This window comes from Tupaia chinensis, unplaced genomic scaffold (genome assembly GCF_000334495.1).
Source record: "Tupaia chinensis unplaced genomic scaffold, TupChi_1.0 Scaffold000367_1, whole genome shotgun sequence".
In the NCBI taxonomy this organism is placed as follows: domain Eukaryota; kingdom Metazoa; phylum Chordata; class Mammalia; order Scandentia; family Tupaiidae; genus Tupaia; species Tupaia belangeri.
In genome coordinates this window covers 163,099-182,688 of record NW_006159864.1, presented here as the reverse complement: position 1 = coordinate 182,688, position 19,590 = coordinate 163,099, and the positions used below count along the sequence as shown (strand labels likewise).

The window sequence follows — 19,590 nt, the reverse complement described above, 5'->3', positions numbered from 1 at the left end:
GATAATCTTGCAGGGTATAATAATCTTGGTTGAAACTGTTTCTCTCTTAACACTTTCAGTACATCTTCCCATTCTTTCCTTGCTTGCATTGTTTCCACTGAGAGGTCCAGTGTTAGCCTGATGGGATGACCTTTGTAAATCACTTGTCGTTTTTCTCTTGCCAGTTTTAGTATCATGTCTATCTGTGGTCTTGGACAGTCTGGCTAAGATGTGCCTTGGGGAAAATCTTCTGGGGTTGAGTCTATTTGGGGTCCTTTCTATTTCTTGGGTCTGGATGCTTTAGTGCTCTCTAGACTTGGGAAATTTTCTTCCAGGATTTCAGAGAACTTTGTGGAATAGATTTTCCATGCAGTTATTAGTTTCTTCACCTTCTGGGATGCCAAATTATTCTGATGTTTGGGCGTCTTATGGAATCTAGTATTTCTCATATATTATCCTCGTTTTTTTGTTGTTGTTATTTTCTCTATCTTCTTGATGGTTTTTTCTAGGTCAGAGGTTTTATCTTCTGCATTGGAGATTCGATTTTCTGCATGGTCTAATTGACTTTTAATACTTTTAAGAGAGTTTTTAATTTCCTGTATTACAGACTTCATCTCTAATAGCTCCTTCTGATTCTTTCTCAGAGTGTCCATTTCTTCTTTCATATCATGGAAGGTCTTCCTAATCTCCTATAGTCCGTTGTCTCTTTTCTGTTCCAACTCAGAATTTGTTCAACATGAATGTTCTAGATTCTTTCTCTGACATTTTGATAACATCCTCAGATTTTAGGAGAGATGGAGAGGAGTTAGTCTTTTCCTTTGATGGAGACATATTTCCTGGCTTATTCAGACCTGAGGCTCTTCTTCTACTTCTAGCCATTGGAAGATGTATTCACTTTTGAGTACCTCTTAGGAGAACGTTTCTTCAACTAGGAGCAAGTGTGTTTCCCAAATCTGAGGATGTTATCAAAATGTCAGAGAAAGAGTCTCTCTCCTGTTGTTTTTAGCAATGTGGTCTCAAGAGGTGTACTCTACTCAGGTGTCTGAAGAGTACTATCTTTGTATTCACAGGTGGTTCAGTATAGGGGAGGATCTCAGGGAACCTTACAATACTAGGGAATTTCAGAACCGTGATTCTAAATCTGTCTGATCCCTCTGACAGGGTAGAGAATGAGGAAGACAGGATAGTATAAGACGAAAGAAAAGAGTATAGAGGAGAATAAAGAAAAATTTGCATGCCATGCATTAGCCAGGGACCTAGAGATGGAACTAGAGGGCTCCTGCAGAGCAAGGGCCAGTCTGTGGGACAAGGGATAGGAGGGTATTAACAAAAGAAAAAGGAAGAACAAAGAAAAAAAAAATAAAATCCTGCCTACCTCTAAAGGGGGAGGGGTCCTGGTCTTGGAAGCCTGGAAGTGGGCCGGGGCAGTGGTGCCCCTGCCTCAGTTTCCCTTGCTGGCCAGGAACCTAGAGATGGAATTGGAGGACTCAATTCATTTTATTATTATTACTTTATATATTCAATTAATAGACATAATTTAGCTTGTAGAGAAAATTTACATAACATGAGATACTTCTCAGACCAGTCCAGTTGAGAATACTATACATGTTATCATCAACAGATAATAAACCATGTTTGCATCCCACAAATATCTTACTTCTCTGTTTTTCTCCCTAATTCCCTTCCCTACATTCTTTCCCAAGGGTGTTATTCTAATTGACATAACAAACAGAGAAAAGACAAATACCATATAACCTAATTTTTCATGTAATATTTAAAAAGCTGAACTCATAAAAAAAAAAAAAAGAGTAGAATTAGAAGGGTAGTTGCCAGGGACAGGGCATGGAGACACATAGTTGAGATGTTGGTAAAAGAGTACTAACTTTCAGTTTTAAAACGAATACGTTCTGGTAATCTAGTGTAAACATAGTGACAATAGTTAACAGCACTGTATTTTGTATGTAAAATTTTTCAAGAGTAGATCTTAAGTGTTCTAGCCACATACTTAAAAAAAATAAGTATGTTGGATTATGAATAGGTTTTTTAGCTGATTTGTGGACAATTTCAGAGTATATCAAAACATGGCATTTTACACAGTAACTATTCATTTTTTTGTTAATTATACTTCATTAAAGCTGAAAAAAAATTTAAATCTTAAAATACAGCAGTTTTCAGTGTACAAGTCATTCACCACTTTGGCTTATTTCCACATGTTTTATTATTTTTGTTGCTATTGCAAATGAGATTATTACTTTTACTTCCTTTTCAGATAGCTTATTATTAGTGTTTAGGAATGCAAATGTTTTTTTCTAGGTTGATTCTGCATTTGAATTTCTTTATTCTAAACGTTGTTTGTTTCAGTCTTTAGGATTTTCTACATATGTAATCATATCATCAGCCAACAGAGATAATTTTACTTCTTCCCTTCCTATTTAAATGCTCTTTTTTGTTTTTCTTAACTTACCCAATTGCTCTGGGTAGGACTTTCAGTACTGTGTTGAATAGAATAGCAAAATGGATGTTGCCTTGTTGTGTATCTTAGATGAGAGGCTCTCAGTTTTTCACCATTATAACATCAGCTGTGGGCTTTTCGCATATGGGCTTTATTGCATTAAGATAAATCCCTTCTATTCTTAATTCATTGAGAATTTTTATTACAAATGAGTGCTGGGCTTTTTAAATTGCTTTTTAAATCTATCAAGATGGTCATGTGATATATATATTTTTTTTTTTTTGAGAGGTTTTTGCTATAGGGTGCATGCACTCACTGGAATGACAGAGACAGACAGACAGACAGAAAGTGAGAAATCACCCCCCAGGGCGATGGCCACACCACAAGCCCTTCTCCACTATTCTCTCGTGGGCATGCACCACAGGCGCCTGGCATGAGTTTAAGCAACCAGGTCCAGAACTCAAAGTGTGGTCGACTACATGGGAATCCAGCAACATAGCCATTATGCTAACTGCTGGTCCCAAGGTCCACTGACCTCTACACAGCCATTCCAGAAGGTCCATCTGCAGAGAGTAGATTCATAACAGATACCTACTCCTTATAATTATCACATGAGGACCTCTTGAATGGTGTTTGTTTTTCTGATGTGTTTACCATCTTATACTAAGTATTAGCTAGCAAAGAACATGACACATAGTAAATACGCAATAAATATTATTGTAACTATGACTAAGCCTGTTCACCCATCAGTACTGTGGATGGGTTTTTATACTCTGAGCATCTGAAAAAAAATATTGATTCTTTCCAGTAACTTGATTTTTTCATAATTTGTTATAATAGTGTAATAATTGCTTTCTTATTTTTAATACCTTAAGAACAATTTTAATGAAAACCGGAATAAAGAAAATCAGATCCTTTTAGCTTTATGCCATGTATACCTGGAAAAATGAAACTATATCTTACTGATATTCATTTCTCTATTTCCTGTTTTTTTTTAAAAAATTTTTTGTCATATGGCACATGTGTACACCAGAGAGGACAGAGAGAGGGAAAGTGAGAAATCACCCCCCAGGGGGAACGGCCACACTGCAATCCTTTTTCCTCTATCGTCTTCTTGGGATTTTGAGCATGTATACACTGTGCCTAGCATGATTTTCAATCTGTTGGGTCTGGGTCTCTAGCCGTGGTCTGCCAAGTGGGGATCCAGAGCCTTAACCACCATGCCACCTGCTGGTGTTTTATACATACTAGATTTTATACATACTAGAACTTCATTAACTATTAAGTAATTTAATAGAAAAAATAGGAGCAATACAATTTTTTATATTTCAAATACATTATCTACTATCACTTTTTGAGGTTGTCTAAGGAGAAAAGTAGAATAAAGAAGTAACCTTATTTGGTTAATATTTACATTATCAAATCATTTAACTTTCAAACAACAAAAAAAACTTTCTTCCTTCCCTAGAGTTGAACACACACTCTCTATAGAAGAATGAATTCATTGGCACTCAACCAATTTGCAGTACTCCTCTGGAAAAATTTTATCTTGAAGGTAGGTGAACACAGCCATGGAGAATGACCATAAGTACCCATTTGTTGCATTGCTGTGTATGTGTACTTTTGAAAATCCAGAACTTGAACCATGGTGTGTATGTGTGTGTACTTTTGAAAATCCATTCCCAGAGCTGAGAGTAGCTCTTCCAAATCTATAAAACTGAATTAATCAATATTATAGTCTGACCTATAGGAAATGGGGTGGAAGGGAGGCTTGAAATCGTCTAGGAAACACTGGCTCTTCCAGAGTAAAACTGGCAGAAGCTTAATATAATGGAACTACCGTTTACATTGAATGTGTGCTCCTAAGTTAATTGACACCATCTTTTTGTTCCTCTTCTAGAGGAGGCATTTCATTAATTTAATATTGGAAGTCCTTGCAGCATTGGTATTTGGAATAATGCTTTCGATATTCCGTGTACTTACTAGCATAAAGGTTACTGGACCTTATCATTTCAATTCTCAACCCATCAGTACTCTGCCTTCTTTCCTTGAAAATCCCAGTGAATGGGAATTGATTTATGTGCCTTCTGTTGAAGTGGTAAAAGAAATCACTGAGAACGTGAAGAGGAATCTTAACATCAGTATAAAAGGTTAGATATTAAGATTTTCTGTAAAACATTGTTTTCAGAAGAACTGAAACAGTGTTGCAAAGAATAAAATTGGGATAATTATACTTCTCAGTTTTAAGAATTAAAATGTTAACTGTAGTAATTTACACAGCCTGGTATTGATAGAAAGGGAGACATACAGATCAATGAAGCAGAATAGAGAATCCAGAAAAAGACCTACACTGACATATCAAAATAATGTTTCATAACGGTACAAAATAAGTTAATAAAAGGATAACCTTTTCAACAGATGCTGCAAAAACATTTGAATACCAGTAGTAAAACAACAAAAGCTCACATCCTACACAAAAATTAAATCAAAGTAGATCATAAATATAAATGTAAAATGGCAAAACATTTCAGAATGAACATAGGAACTCTTTATAACATAGAGCTAGTTTAAGAATCCCAAGACATGCCCCCAAATCATGGTTCATAAAGGAAAAGAAATGGGTAAATTTGACTTTTTATATAATACTATTAATGATCATTCTTGAGATTAAAATATCCACACCTAATTTTCCACAGTCTGCATAGAACTAACATTTTACTGTTTTTTTGTTGTTGTTTTTTATTTTGTTTTGTTTTTTTTGCTATAAGGCACATGCGCTCACCAGAGAGACAGAAAGCAAGAAATCACCCTCCAGGGTGGATGGCTACACCTCAGTCCCTTCTCCTACATTCTCCTCCCAGGATCTTGGGCACACATGCACAATCACCCAGCATAAGTCTCAGATCTCCAGGTCCAGGACTCGAACTGTGATGGACTACATGGGAATCCAGCAACATAGCCACTGTGTCATCTGCTGGATCCCATTTTACAGTTTTTTTTTATTTTAATATTGATAAACCCTTGCCACAATGTAGATCCCTTTGCATTGTCTCTTTATGTTGTAGCTTTAAATCCACATAAATTGAAAAATTCACCAGAAAATGTTTTAACTCACATGTATATTTTAAGGAACTTCACAAGAGAAAAATATTTACTTGGATATAAAACTATTTATGCAACTCTAGCTATTGCTCTTCCTGCATTCATGAAGTTACAATATTTCTTCTCGTATCATTTTCCTTCTTTCTGAAGAACTTCCTTTTTCTCTTCAGACCAGATCTACACTAATCTACTATACTTTCTTCCTCTATAGATTTTCCTATTGTAAACCTTCTATATAAATGGAATCATACAGTATGTAGCCTTTTGTAGTAGACATCTTTCACTTAACATGTTTTCAGAGTTCATCCATGTTACAGCATGTTTCACTAGGACTTTATTCTTTTTCACTGACGAGTAATGTTCCAGTGTATGGATGTACTGCATTCAATCAGTATATTCATCATCACTTGATGGATATGTTGGATTTTTTTCACTTTTTGACTATTATAAATAAGTCAAATAATTGCTATGAACATTTGTCTACAAGTTTTATGTGGACGTGTATTTTCATTTCACTTGGCTATCTTCCTAGGAGTGGAATGAATAAATCATATGGTAACTCTAGTTTAAGGGACTTCCAGACAGTTGTCCAAAGTTGCTGTACCTTTTATATACCATGTGTCAGCATTGTTCAGAGTTTCCAATTTCTCTGCATCTTCTCAAGCACTTATTATCATCTATCTTTTTGATTATATACATTTCAGTGGGTATAAAATGGTATATCGCTGTGATTTTGATTTATATTTTTCTGATGAGTAATGACTTACCTGTCTATATGCTTTATACTGTTATTTTAAATTATAGTAAAATTTATATGTATTTTATTTTGTACATACATCACTTAGCTTATAGAGTGAATGTTCTAACATGAATACATTTCTCACCAGCCTAGTTTGGGATACTCTACATATTATCATCCTAAAACTGTTTTGTTTGCCAAATATCCATAGGAATTGTGATGCCAACATGTGAGAAATGGTATTTTGAAATTTACGATATTTGAAAAGGCTTTTATTGTAAAATAATATCCTCTTGTCAAATAGGAGGGGTTATCAAAATTTTTTTATTTATTTAAGTGGACAATTTTGTCTCTCTGTAGTTCGAGGCTTTTCTTCAGAAACTGAATTTGAGAATTACATTCTCTATGACTTTAAGTCTCATAATGTGCTGGCTGCTATAGTTTTTGACAATGACTTCAATAACAGCCATGACCGTCTGCCACTTCAGGTAAGAACATTTTATTTAGAGTTTTCCAAATAAGTAATTTTTTCATATTTGTACCTCCGATGTCTAGGATTTTAATGATTTAGGTATTATTAGCTATATTAAAGAAATGAAGAAAATAACTTTCCCAAGATTATACTTTGGTATACAGTAGATCAAGATTATGAATCCAGATCTGAGTAACATTAATGCCTGTGCTCTTAAGTTGCATTATGTTGATAAGACTATATTTCATAACCTACACCTTAGATTTACGGGGAATTTTGCCTACTTAAAGCAGCCCCTCTAGTTCTCAGAGTAGTAAATAATAGTAATAATAATATGCTTCACAGCAGACATATCTTCAGTGACAGACAACCAAGCATGGAAAAAATCTTTCCTTTAAATGAAAAACAGAATTTTATTTCTTTCATAAATGTGTGTAAAAGACTACAGCTCAAACACATTTATTCAGAAATAGGACATTAGGATTGAGGAAGAATCTAGAGTCTATAGGAAGAAAAGAAGACAATATTTTAAACTTGATGTCTCTCTCATTATATTTTATACATATTAATTTTACGTATTTATGGGTTGTAACTTGGTATCTCAGTACATGTATACATTGTATAATGATCAAATCAGGATGCCATCCATGTTGGACCCAGGTTCCTTTGCTGCTAGGCCGCAGGGCCAGCCTTGTTGCATTTTCTCTATGTATTCATCTGTTCCTAGACAGATGATCTTAGGCTGATTCCATATCTTGGCTATTATGAATAGTGCTGCAATAAACATAGAAGTGCAGATATTTCTTTGACATACTGATTTCTTTTTCTTGAGGTGTACACTCAGTGATAGGATTGCAGGATCATATCAGAAACTTCATACTGTTTTTCATAATGGCTATACTAATTATATTCCCCCAACAGTATGCAAGGGTTCCCTTTTCTCCACATCCTCACCAACACTTGCTCTTTTGATTTTAGGGTGGTGGCCATTCTAACTGGAGTAAGATGATATCTCATTGTGGTTTTCATATGCATTTTTTCTGATAGTTAGCAGTGCTGAACCTTTTTAATATACCTGTTTGCCATTTGTATGTCTTCTGAGAAATGTTCATTAATGCCTTCTGCCCATTTTTAAATTGGATTATAAAAATTTTGTTGTTGAGTTGACTCATATTTTGGATATTTAATCCTTATCAGATACATAGTTTGCAAATCTTCTTTTAGGCTATAGGTTGTCTCTTTGCTTTGTTGTTGTTGTTTTCTGGTTGTTTCCTTTTCTATGCAGAAGTTTTTTAGTTTAATGTAATCCTATATATCTACCTTAGCTTTTGGTGTGCTTTTAAGGTTTTATCTAAAAAATTCTTGCCTAAACCAATGTTTTTCCTGCTTTCTTTCTTCTGTTCAATCCATTTTTCTGTTGATATTGTCTATATCTTATAGTTTTAATTTCATATATTGTCTTTTTCAGCTTCAGAATTTCTATTTGATTTTTTAAAATTATTTTAATGTCCCTGTTAAGTTTCTCTAATATGTTACTGAATTTTCCTTCTGTATTTCTTTGAAGTTCATTGAGTTTCCTTAAAGTAGCTATTTTGTCACCAAAACTAGGCTTTTTTTAATAATCATTTTTTAATTAATTTTATTTATTATTATGCTTTTAAAATTTTATTTTATTTTAATTTCTTTTATACATTCAATCACATTATGTCACTTAGCTTGTAAAGTGAATGTTTTAACATAAATACATTTCCACCAGTCCAGTTGGGGATACTATACACTTTATTATGAATAGATAATAACCCATTTCTTCGCCCCATAAATGTCTTGTTTCTATTTTTCTCCTTAATGTCTTTCCTCAGACTCTCCTCCTCCCACCTTCTTCCCACATTGTATCTGGTATCTGTAACCATTTTCTATGTTTCTATATCCTCTAGTCATTCAGTTTCGGCCACAGATTGCAGACAGTCGGTATATATTAAGTTGGAGACCTGACTTGCTTCCCCCAGCAACAAATCTTCCATATTCATCCACTTTCTATCGAATTCCAGGGCCTTCTTGCTTTTTTTTTAATGGCTGAATAATATTCCATAGAGTATATGGGCCACACTTTTTCAATCCATTCCTCTGTTCATGGGCATTTGGGTTGGTTCATTGTCTTAGCAATTATGAATAATGCCAGAATAAACATAGACGTGCAAGCTCTTTTCTGACTAAGCATTATTCTTCTTTCTTTTGAGTAGATACCAAGGAGTGGGATTGCTAGATCATATGGTATTTGTACACCTTTGAGGAATCTCTATATTGTTCTCCCTGATGGCTGAACCAATTTACATTCCCAACAGCAGTGTAGGAGAGTTCCCCTTTCACCACATCCCTGTCAGCACTTTTATTTATTTATTTATTTATTTATTTATTTTAATCATAGTCATTCTGACTGGGGTTAGGTGGTATCTCATTGTGGTTTTGATCTGCATCTCCCTTATGATGAGGGATATTGAGCATTTTTTCATATGCCTTTTGGCTATTCATATGTCTTCCTTAGAGAGTGGTATTTTGAGCTCATTCTCCCATCTTTTAATTGGGTTGATCATCTTTTTTCAGATAACCGCTTGAGTTCCCTATGTATTCTGGTTATCAATCCCTTATCTGATGCATAGTTTACAAAAATATTTCCCCATTCTGAGGGCTGTCAATTCACACTAATTACTGTGACTTTTGCCATGCAGAAACTTCTTACTCTGATATAATCCCACTTGTCTATTTTTAGGATTATTGACTGCACTTTGGGGGTCTTATTTAAGAAGTCTTTGTCTACCCCAATGCCTTCCAGAGTTTTCCCAGTGTTTTCCACCCCTAGTTTTATAGTTTGAGGTCTTAGATTTAGGTCTTTGATCTACTTTGAGTTGATTTTTGTCAGTGATGGTCAGTAGGGGTTCAGATTAATTTTTCTGCAGGTGGATATCCAGTTTTACCAGCACCATTTGCTGAAGAGGTTTTCATTTCCCACAGGATTGACTGATACTCTTTGTCAAAAATCAGTTGACTGTATTTTTGGGAGTTTATTTCTTGGTTCTCTAGTCTGTTCTGTTGGTCTTTATGTTTGTTTTTGTGCCAGTACTATGCTGTTTTGATTATCACAACTTTTTAGTATATTTTTGGGTCAGGGAATGAGATGCTGCCTACTCCACTCTTCTTGTGCAGGATTGCTTTGGCAATATGAGGTCTTTTATAATTCCAGACAAATTCTATGATTGTCTTTTCTAGATGTGTGAAGAATACCTCTGGTACCTTGATTGGAATTACATTAAATATGTAGATTAATTTGGGTAGAATTGCTATTTTTATTATATTAATTCTTCCAGTACAGAAACATGGGCTGTCCTACTTTTTTCTTTCATTTTCAATTTCTTTTTTTAGCTTCTCATAGTTTTCTTTGTGGAGGTCTTTAAGTTCTTTGGTTAGATTTATTCCTAGGTATCTTATACATTTTGTGGCTTTGGTAAACGGAATTACTTTCCTCAGTTCTATCTCAGTCTGCCTGCTGTTCGTATATAGAAATGCTATAGTTTTCTGTATGTTGATTTTGTATCCTGCAACTTTACTCATTTATTACTTCCAGGAATTTTTTCGTGGTTACCATCGGGTCTTCTTTGTATACAATCATGTCATCTGCAAATAGAAGTGATTTCACCTCTTCTTTTCCTAATCGAATGCTTGTTGTTGAGATTTTTAGTTTTGCCAATATGAAAAATAAAGAAGATATCTTTGTAGTTTTAATTTACATCTATTTCATTTCATGATGTTCAGAATCTTTTCATATTTTTATGGACCATAGCTATATCTTGTTTTGTGCATTGTCCACATTTTGAGTGAAATTTAAATATATTGGATTGTTGGAAAAGTCATGACGTATTTTTCTATGCAAAAACGCATCATGACTTTTCTGATGACCCAGTAGATGTGACATTCAGGATTACCTCCACATCAGACAAATCACATGGTTTTCCATCTGAACTTGTCTTCATTTCTAATATTTGCTTTCATTTTTGTTTGGTTCCAAACATAGCTTGTTTCTTATTGCTACTTCTAGGTAAAATATCATCTGCGTTTTGTTAGGATACAGAGGTCGATCTCGTGGCCAGACAGGACAGGCTGGAAAACAGCCTTTCTCTTTCCCAACCGTCCCTCTTTAGGACCTAGGAACCCAGGATATCCTGATGGAGGAAGTCCTGGTAAGCAGAGTCTTAAGCATATTTATCTTACTATCACAGAGGCATACAAGTGCATAAATGTACACATTCGTTTATATTTATTTAACAGATTTGAAAATACATTTATTTTTAATTCATGGTAATTTTAAAGGTTAAATGTATATTCTTCCATAACTAGTTTTCAAGTTATCGCTCACTCATTACCCTCTTTCAATTCTTATATCAATTTATCTATGTATAGCTGTAGTTTAATATTTTGCTTTCCAAATACCTGTACATTTATTTGTTGGTATTGCCTGACTACCATTGTCTACATATAATTCTGTTGATTTGAAATAAAAGTTTTAAATTGTGATAGTAAATTTTAGTCACAATGTTTATTTTGCATATTATCTTATATGAAAAGTCCTTAATGTGGAATTTGGGCTTACCAACTATCTTGAAATGTTATCTTTAATTTATGTTCAATAGAAGAGAAAATCTATGCATATTCTAGCATTAGCAACAAAAACTGAAAGTACCATAACCAATAGGATAATAGATTAACTGAATAGGCAGCCATTTAAAATAATCTTGGTCCAGTTAGTGACATGGTGGTTAAGGCTGCTGAATTCCACATGGCCAACAGTGTGGTTCAAGTCTCAAGCCTGGAGGCTTGAAAAACATGCTGAGCTTTTGTGTATGTGCCCAAAATCCTGAGAGGAGAATGGAGGAGAAGAGATTGCAGCATGGCCATCTCCCCTGAGGAAATGAGCTTTTGCACACGCTCTTTCTCTCTTTCTCCAGTGTGCACACATGCTCTATAGCAAATTTATTTAAAATAAAATAATAAAACAATCTTCATGAAGTCTGTTAAGAAAGAAAGCATTGAAACCTGAGGGAACCTGTATGCATGACCTGGATGGAGTTGGAGGTCGTGATAATAATTGCAGGCAGTGGAAATAAGATCATGAATACGTGCAAGGCAGGATATTCCATTCAGGGAACTTTGTTTTGTTTGCTTGCTGTTTATTATTAAATGTTATAGCTATAATAGAAGGCACATATTTGAGGCTATTAGAGATGAGTATGGAGGGTAAACAAGTTATTAAAAACCTAGTCTGTGAAGGAAAGAAGTATGAAATTTCTCCTGGAAGTTGCATCTCTCTTAGTGATAGCACTCACAGTTTACTTCTTCATTTTGTTTGCCTTTGAATATACTTTTGTTTTATACAGTTGCTGAACAGAGTTGACCACAATCTGTTTCACAATTTGTATAATAGCGCCTTATATAATTGATCAAGATATTTCTGAGAATGGGACCAGCAGATGGAGTAAGGTTTATGTCACTGGACTCTCACATTGTCGACCTTGATTCAAGTCTGGCTTGAAACTCACACTGGGTGTGGATGCATGTGTGCCCAAAACACCAAGAAAAGGGATTGCAGCGTGGCCATCCCCCTGAGGGGTGATTCATTGTTTTTTCTCTCTCTCTGGCGAGCACACACACCCTATAGCAAAATCATCTCTCTCTCTCTCTTGCTCGCTCTCTCTTATCTCTCTCGAGAAAAAAAAATATGACATTTCTGAAAATGTCTTTTTTTTCTTTCAGACATTGGAATGTTATTTTGTCAGTTCACTTTTGGTCTTTGAGTAGCATATTACTTGAGGTCAGGGAATATACACCTAGATTGCCTTAATAGTACACTAATTTGGGGAGGGGGAAGTGTCAGAGAAAATAGATTGAAGGACTGTTAAGTTGTTACCAAATTAAGAAGGAGTAAGCAAAAAAAAGAAAAGGATATGAAGGTTAAGGAGTGGATGGAAAGTGAGTGGAAGTGTAAGATAGCTATTTCACAAATTAAGGATGTCGTGGGAAACCATGCTTAATAGTTAAGTTATATCACCTCATGAAGTAACCTTTTTAGTATTTTAAAACTTAAAAAAAACAGGGACGCATGTGCGTGCGTGCCCAAGATCCTAAGAGGAGAATGGAGGAGAAGGGATTGTGGCGTGGCCATCCCCCCTGGAGGGTGATTTCCTGCTTTCTGTCTTTCAGTCTCTCTCTGTCTGTGTGGTGAGCACACGTGCCCTATAGCAAAAACCTCTCAAAAAAAAAAAAAAAAAACTTAAAAACAACAATCTGTGCATAGAGCCCCGTTTTTCAAATAATATAATAATGCTTTATTTAGGGAACCAGCAGTTAGTGTAATGGCTTTGTCACTGGACTCCCATGTAGTCGACCACGGTTCGTGTCCCGAACCCAGTGGCTTAAAACTCACACCGGGTGCGTGTGCATGCGTGCCCAAGATCCCGAGAGGAGAAGGGATTGTGGCGTGACCATCCCCCCTGGGGGGTGATTTCTCGCTTTCTGTCTCTATGTCTCTCTCTGTTTGTCTGGCGAGCACACGTGCCCTATAGCAAAAAACCTCTCCCCCCCAAAAAATGCTTTATTTAAAAATTCATAATTAGTCAAGCATTCTATGTGTATTCTACATATACTGTTGGTTCTAAGTATTAAAAGAATATTTTTCCAATTTCCGATCTTATCTATGCCATTCTTTATTGAAGAGAAATCTTTTGTCTGATATAATTCATCTTTTTTCACGTGGTCTGTTTCTGGAGTTTCATTCATTCTTTTTTTTTATATAATATATGTAAAAACAAATTTACATGTAATATATCTAAGACTTCATCTCTCTAATATGTAATTAAATTTGCCTTCTTTTTATAAATAGACATTGGCATTGTCATTAATATTTCAATCTTGGGAAGAAGTATCCCTTATAAAACTATGATAGATTATCAGGATAATTATGTCCAACTAGTCTTGATAGAAGAGGCGTTTTAGATTCTGTATGTGACAAGCTATGACTTACTTGAATTTACTACTTCTGAGCAGTTTTTCAATCTGTTTTTTTGACAGTGTTTGTTTTATGATGCAGGGTATATCAGGGAAGGGTTCCTGGCTATACAGCACGCCTTGGATAAGGCCATCATGCTGTACCACGAGAGCAGTGCCGGGAAAAAACTGTTTGATGGTATCAGCATCTTCGTACAGAGATTTCCATACCCAGCTTACCTTCACGATGGATTACTGTTTGTCTCTAGTCCTTTCCTTCCTTTGATTTTCATACTCATGTTCTCTCCAACTGTACTTTCCATCATGCGATCCATCGTGTGGGAAAAAGAGAAGAGATTGAAGGTAATCTTGCTTACTTTCTGATAAAGTTTCTTTACAGATTTTTTTTTTTTTGGAGAGGTTTTTGCTATGGGGCACGTGTGCTTGCCAGAAAGACAGAGAGAAACAGAGAGATAGAAAGTGAGAAATCACCCCCTAGGGGTTATGGCCATGCCACAATCCCTTCTCCTCCATTCTCCTCTCAGGATCTTGGGCACGCACGCACATGCACCCAGTGTGATTTCTAAGCCACTGGGTCCAGAACTCGAACCGCGGCCGGCTACATGGGAGTTCAGCCACATAGCCATTACGCTAACTGCTGGTCCCTCTGTACAGATTTTTTTTAAGCCTATGGAGATCTTTGTTAGGGAGAGTTGGATTATTTCTATATATTCAGCACTGTAGGTAGTTGTTACATCCCAGCAACAATAAATCCAAATATGGAAAGACCAGGGAGAGTGAGTACTGATGGCTTCTTATCAATTTTTCAAGGGGAGAGAGTTTCCAGGACAATCTCTGAGGAGCAATACAAAGGGAATCCCAAAGTCAAAGAAGGAGACAAGAAAACTAGAGGAATTTGAATTCATTGGTACCTAGAACAACAATGAACTTTAGACACAACCAACTGTTGACCAAAGTAGCATAAATCCTCCCATTAAAGGCATATATTGCCTCAGACATGTCTGAGTTTCAATGAAATTTACAAGGCATACCAAAAATCCAGAAACAAACACGGCCCAAAGAGGCAAATGAGTAGTAAGAAACAGCCTCACTTAAGGCTTATGTTCAAAATGTCACATAAGGCACTTTAAAATTACTCTGATTACAATTGTAAAGGCTCTGAAGGTAAAGGTATATATGTCCAGGATCCTCTGGACCACGCTTCTTTCTAAGAAGGACTCATGGAACTCTTAGCTAGGATTTATTGTAGTGGCATAATAAGGATACATAGCTGGGTCATAAGGAGAAAAGACACAGGCAAAACCTAGAGGAATTCGCCTGCAGGCCTTCTCATGTAACTTCACAAGAGTCACACACAATGCACACCCTTCCAACAGTGGAAATCTAGTCAAATGTTTATGATATTCCTGTCCAGGGAAACCCATTAGAATCTTGGAGCCTAAGGTTTTGACTAGGATTTAGTGATGTTGGAACCCTTTGCCTTCTACCAAAATTTCAAACGCCTAGTACATAGATATGCAGCATATACCATATTGTTTGTACATGCAGTCTACCACCTTTATCTATTAATAAATGTTTCATATCAGTGTAGAGAACAGTTTATTAGCCAAATTCCCATATGCCAGCCCAGGGCTAACTTTGTGTAGATGCCTTTCTGAGAACAGCAGTCTCAGACTTCCGTATTTTAACTCGTTTTCTGTATAGTAGACAACATGCAAGCTCAGACAGGTAATGCTGCCAAAAACCAAAATTATAAGAAAGAGCTAAATGGAATTGGTGTAAATAAAAAAGATACTTTAACAGAAATAAAGAATGCCTTGGACAAGGTTTATCAGTGGACTCATAAGAGGAAAGAATCAGAGAATCGAATATATGGCAGTTGAAATTACACAAATTGAAAAAAAAAGGGGGGGGAAACAAAATAAAAATCAAAACATTGAGTATAAGATGGTTGAAATTACACAACCTGGCATGCAAAGAGAAAGCAAAATAAAAATCTAGAGGGATATATCTAAAAGGTATAGAACAATATCAAATTGATAGCATGTGTGGAGTTGGCATCCCAAAAGGCAGATGAGAGAATAAAGTAAAAGAAATATTTAAGGAAATAATAGTAGGGAATTTTAAAAAAATTAATGACATATTTGAAACCACAAATCCAAAGACAAGCAACTCAAAGGACACAAATGAGGATAAATAAAAACACATGTATCTGTGCACAGGCATACAAACTCACCAAGACATATTTGGTAAAAACCAAAGATAAAGAGAAAATGTTGAAAGTAACCTTAGGAGGAAAAAGGCACATTACCATATAAACATTTCTCTAATACTCCTGAAATCAGAGTTTAATAGAAAAGAGAGATTTGTTGTTGTAATGCTTGAAGTTTGATATGAAATGTTTTCTATTCTGGTCCTATATCAGGTATAGTATTTTTTTTTAAATCTCTGAACTTGAGAGGAATGTATTTTAATGCTAGAAATATGCTTACTGATTATATAATTTTGACCCAAACAGTAGACTTTCTGTCCTTGATTTTTCTCACTCATGAAACAGAGACAATAGTAGCCATCTATATAGATTTTTATGGGAATTGAATTAGAAAATGTAAAAGCCTGCAGATTGCAGATAAACATAATATTTAGTTTGTGTGGATTTTCCTGCAGGAATACCAGCTCATAATTGGACTCAGGGGCTGGATGATCTGGGCTGCGTATTTCTTCACATTCTTCCTTTTATATATTATTATCATCTCTTTGGTTTGTGTGTTATTCTTTACCAAGGCAAGTATCTAGTTTTGCATTGTCTAATAAAAACATAATGAGCATATATAATATAAATATTCTTTAGCCACTAAATTTTGTTGAAAATAAAAAGGAACAGGTTGAATTATGTTAATAATATATTTAATTTAACCCAATTTATAAAATATTTTTTCAGTGTACAACTAATTAAAAAATTAGTGATCTATTTTATATTCTTTTTTGTACAAAGTCTTCAAAATTTTATGTTGTATTTTGTATTTATAACACATCTCAATTCGGGTACTTAATTTTCATTAGAAATATTTGATATGTATTTGATACTGCTTTGGTTTTTTCACTTAAATTCAAAATAATTAAATAAAACTAAAAATCTTAATTCCTCAGTCAAAATAGCTATGCTATTGTAGCTACAGTTAATAGCTATTATATTAGATAGCTTACTTTTAGTTGATAGCAGCCTCCTGCAGTTATGATTTGAAAAGAAGAGCGTAATTATGGTATACACTGATTGGTGTAGGCCTGAGTGGCTCAGGTTATCAGGAGAATGAAATAAGTTTTTACTGAGTCTGCTGTGGAAACTCATATGCTCCTAAATCTTTCAGCAAGACTTGAACCCTTTTGTAACAAATGTGTTTTGTTTTGTTTTGTTTGTTTTTGTTTTTTGTTTTTTTGGTTTTTTTTTGCTATAGAGCGTGTGTGCTCACAGAAAGACAGAAAGAGACCGAGAGACAGAAATCACCCCCCAGGGGGGATGGCCACACCACAGTCCCTTCTCGTCCATTCTTCTCTCGGGATCTTGCGCACACACACATACGTGCCCGGCGTGAGTTTAAACCACCAGGTCCAGGACTTGAACCACGCGGTTGACTACATGGGAGTCCAGCAACATAGCCATTATGCTACCTGCTGGTCCCACAAATGTGTTATTCTTTGTAGTTAACTTTTCACCTGACTGAGTTTCAATTGATCTGTTTCATTAGGATCATAATTTTCTTCCTCTTCTCTTAGACTTATAAGACACTATTTATTGTGTACCTTACCTGATGTTATAATTGTTTTATTGTAGATTTCAAGTGAGCCAATCTTCCGCTACAGTGACTATAGTTTCTTCTTTGTCTTTCTTCTGTGTTATGCTATCGCTTCAATATTATTTGGCTTTATGGTTAGCACATTGTTCAGTAAAGGTGAGTCTAAATGTTATTTTATAACAAAATTTCTGTTTTAATTTGTCAAAAAGGATCATATTTGGAGCCCCTTCCAGCCATCTCATGTGTAGCATTGGCTAATATTGCAACACTGAAGATTAATTGTACGTGAAATTATGTGAAGGAGATAGAGTGAGAATTGAAAGAGCTAGAAGTAAAAATTGACACTATCAAATACAGTTAGCGATATTATTACCCCACTCTCAGCAATTAGATAGAACTGTTATTGACAAAATTGTTGTTGATATAGAAGAACTGAACAACATAACCAACATGATGTAATTTACACAGAGTACATTCTGGCCAGAAACCACGGAATAAACTTTTTGTTTTCAGGTTCTAATGATGAACCATAACCTGGCCCATAAAACAAACCTCAACAAATTGAAAAGAAGGGAAATCATCTGGAGAATGTTTTCTGATCATAATGGAATCAAATTTAAAAACAGTAACAGAAAGACAACAAGAAGATATCCAAACCCTGGAAAACTTAATAACACACTTAAAAAAAAAAAAAAAAGAAAATCCATGGGTCAAAGATCTCAAAGTAAATAATATACAAAAATTTTAAAATATAGGTCATTTCAGGGTAAAAGAGAAATGAAGAGTTCCTACTGATAATTCAGCCTCCAACAAACAAGCTAGAGTGGTAGAGAGCTCCTCTATCTAGCCTTCTATCTCTGTCTCTGTGTCTCTGTCTCTCCTGCTCCCATCTTCTCATTTTTTAAAAGTTTTCCTTTTTAAAATTTTTTTAAAGGTAAAGTTCCTCTCTTGCTCTCAGCTCCGCCTTTTGTCTTGTTAATAATCCACTCTGATGCCCACACCCAGGCAGGAGAGGCAAGGCCTTCAGCAGAAGATTCCTCATGACTCTTGTGAAGTAGTCATTTTGCATGGTGCACTCGTGCGCCGTGCAGTTTTCTATTTTGTGCCTTTTTTTTTAATGAAAAATAATTAAAATTTATTTTTTTTCCATCTTTTTTTGTTGTTGTTGTTTCTCTCTCTTTCGTTTTCTTTTTTCTTGTCTCTCCACTGCTCAGATGACTAGAAATCACTGCAGGACCACAAAAAATATGGGAAAGCAAGAAAATACCTCTCCTCCAAGGGAAAAGAATAACTTCTCTTCATCCACAAGCAGTTCAGTGCAAATCATGGAAATGTCTGATAAAGAATTTAGAACATTCATAATGGTGAAGCTAACAGAGATGGAAGAGAAGAGAGACAATGAATTGCAGAAGAGAAAGGAGAAAGAAGTTGATGAGTTCCATGAGGTGAGGAAATTCTTACAAGATCTAAAAGAGGAATTACATACTTTAAAAAATAATCAAATGAAACTGTTATATATGAAGGCTATAATACAGGAAGTCAAAAACTCCCTTGAAAGTATTAAAAGCAGACTAGATCATACAGAAAATAGAATCTCAGACGTAGAAGAGAAAATTGCTGTCCTAGAAAAATCCACCACAAAGACTGAGAAAAATGCCCAAAAGTTTGAGAATAATATACAAGAAGTACTAGATATCATCAAACATCCAAACATCTGGATAATTGGCATTCCAGAAGGCGAAGAGACCAATAAGGGCATTGATAATCTATTCGATGAAATCCTGCAAGAAAACTTTCCAAACCTAGAGAGGCACTGAAAGATCCAGTCACAAGAAATACAAAGGACCTCAAATAGAATCAACCTAAGAAGATCTTCTCCAAGACACATTATAGCCAGGTTGACCAAAACCACAGACAAAGACAAGATACTAAGATTGGCAAGAGAAAAACATCAAGTTACCTACAAAGGACATCCCATCAGGCTAACAGCAGATCTCTC

At 35.2% G+C, this 19,590-nt stretch overlaps 1 protein-coding gene across 4 annotated transcripts in view; it reads left to right on the top strand.

Annotated features, from left to right (window-relative positions):
* Positions 1-3,904: 3,904 nt before the first annotated feature.
* The window catches only part of LOC102502973 (ATP-binding cassette sub-family A member 3-like), a 100,838-nt gene continuing 85,152 nt past the window's right edge, over positions 3,905-19,590 (top strand). For 3 of the 4 annotated variants that reach the window (XM_027773743.1, XM_027773742.1, XM_027773744.1), the window contains exons 1-7: positions 3,905-3,986; positions 4,332-4,581; positions 6,633-6,760; positions 10,835-10,976; positions 13,880-14,139; positions 16,465-16,581; positions 17,630-17,747. In XM_027773743.1, the coding sequence (XP_027629544.1) occupies positions 3,927-3,986; positions 4,332-4,581; positions 6,633-6,760; positions 10,835-10,976; positions 13,880-14,139; positions 16,465-16,581; positions 17,630-17,747 (1,075 nt within the window). In that variant the 5' untranslated portion in view covers positions 3,905-3,926. Of the gene's footprint in view, positions 3,987-4,331; positions 4,582-6,632; positions 6,761-10,834; positions 10,977-13,860; positions 14,140-16,464; positions 16,582-17,629; positions 17,748-19,590 lie in introns of those variants that run through there. The other variant, XM_014589658.1, reaches the window with a different exon arrangement.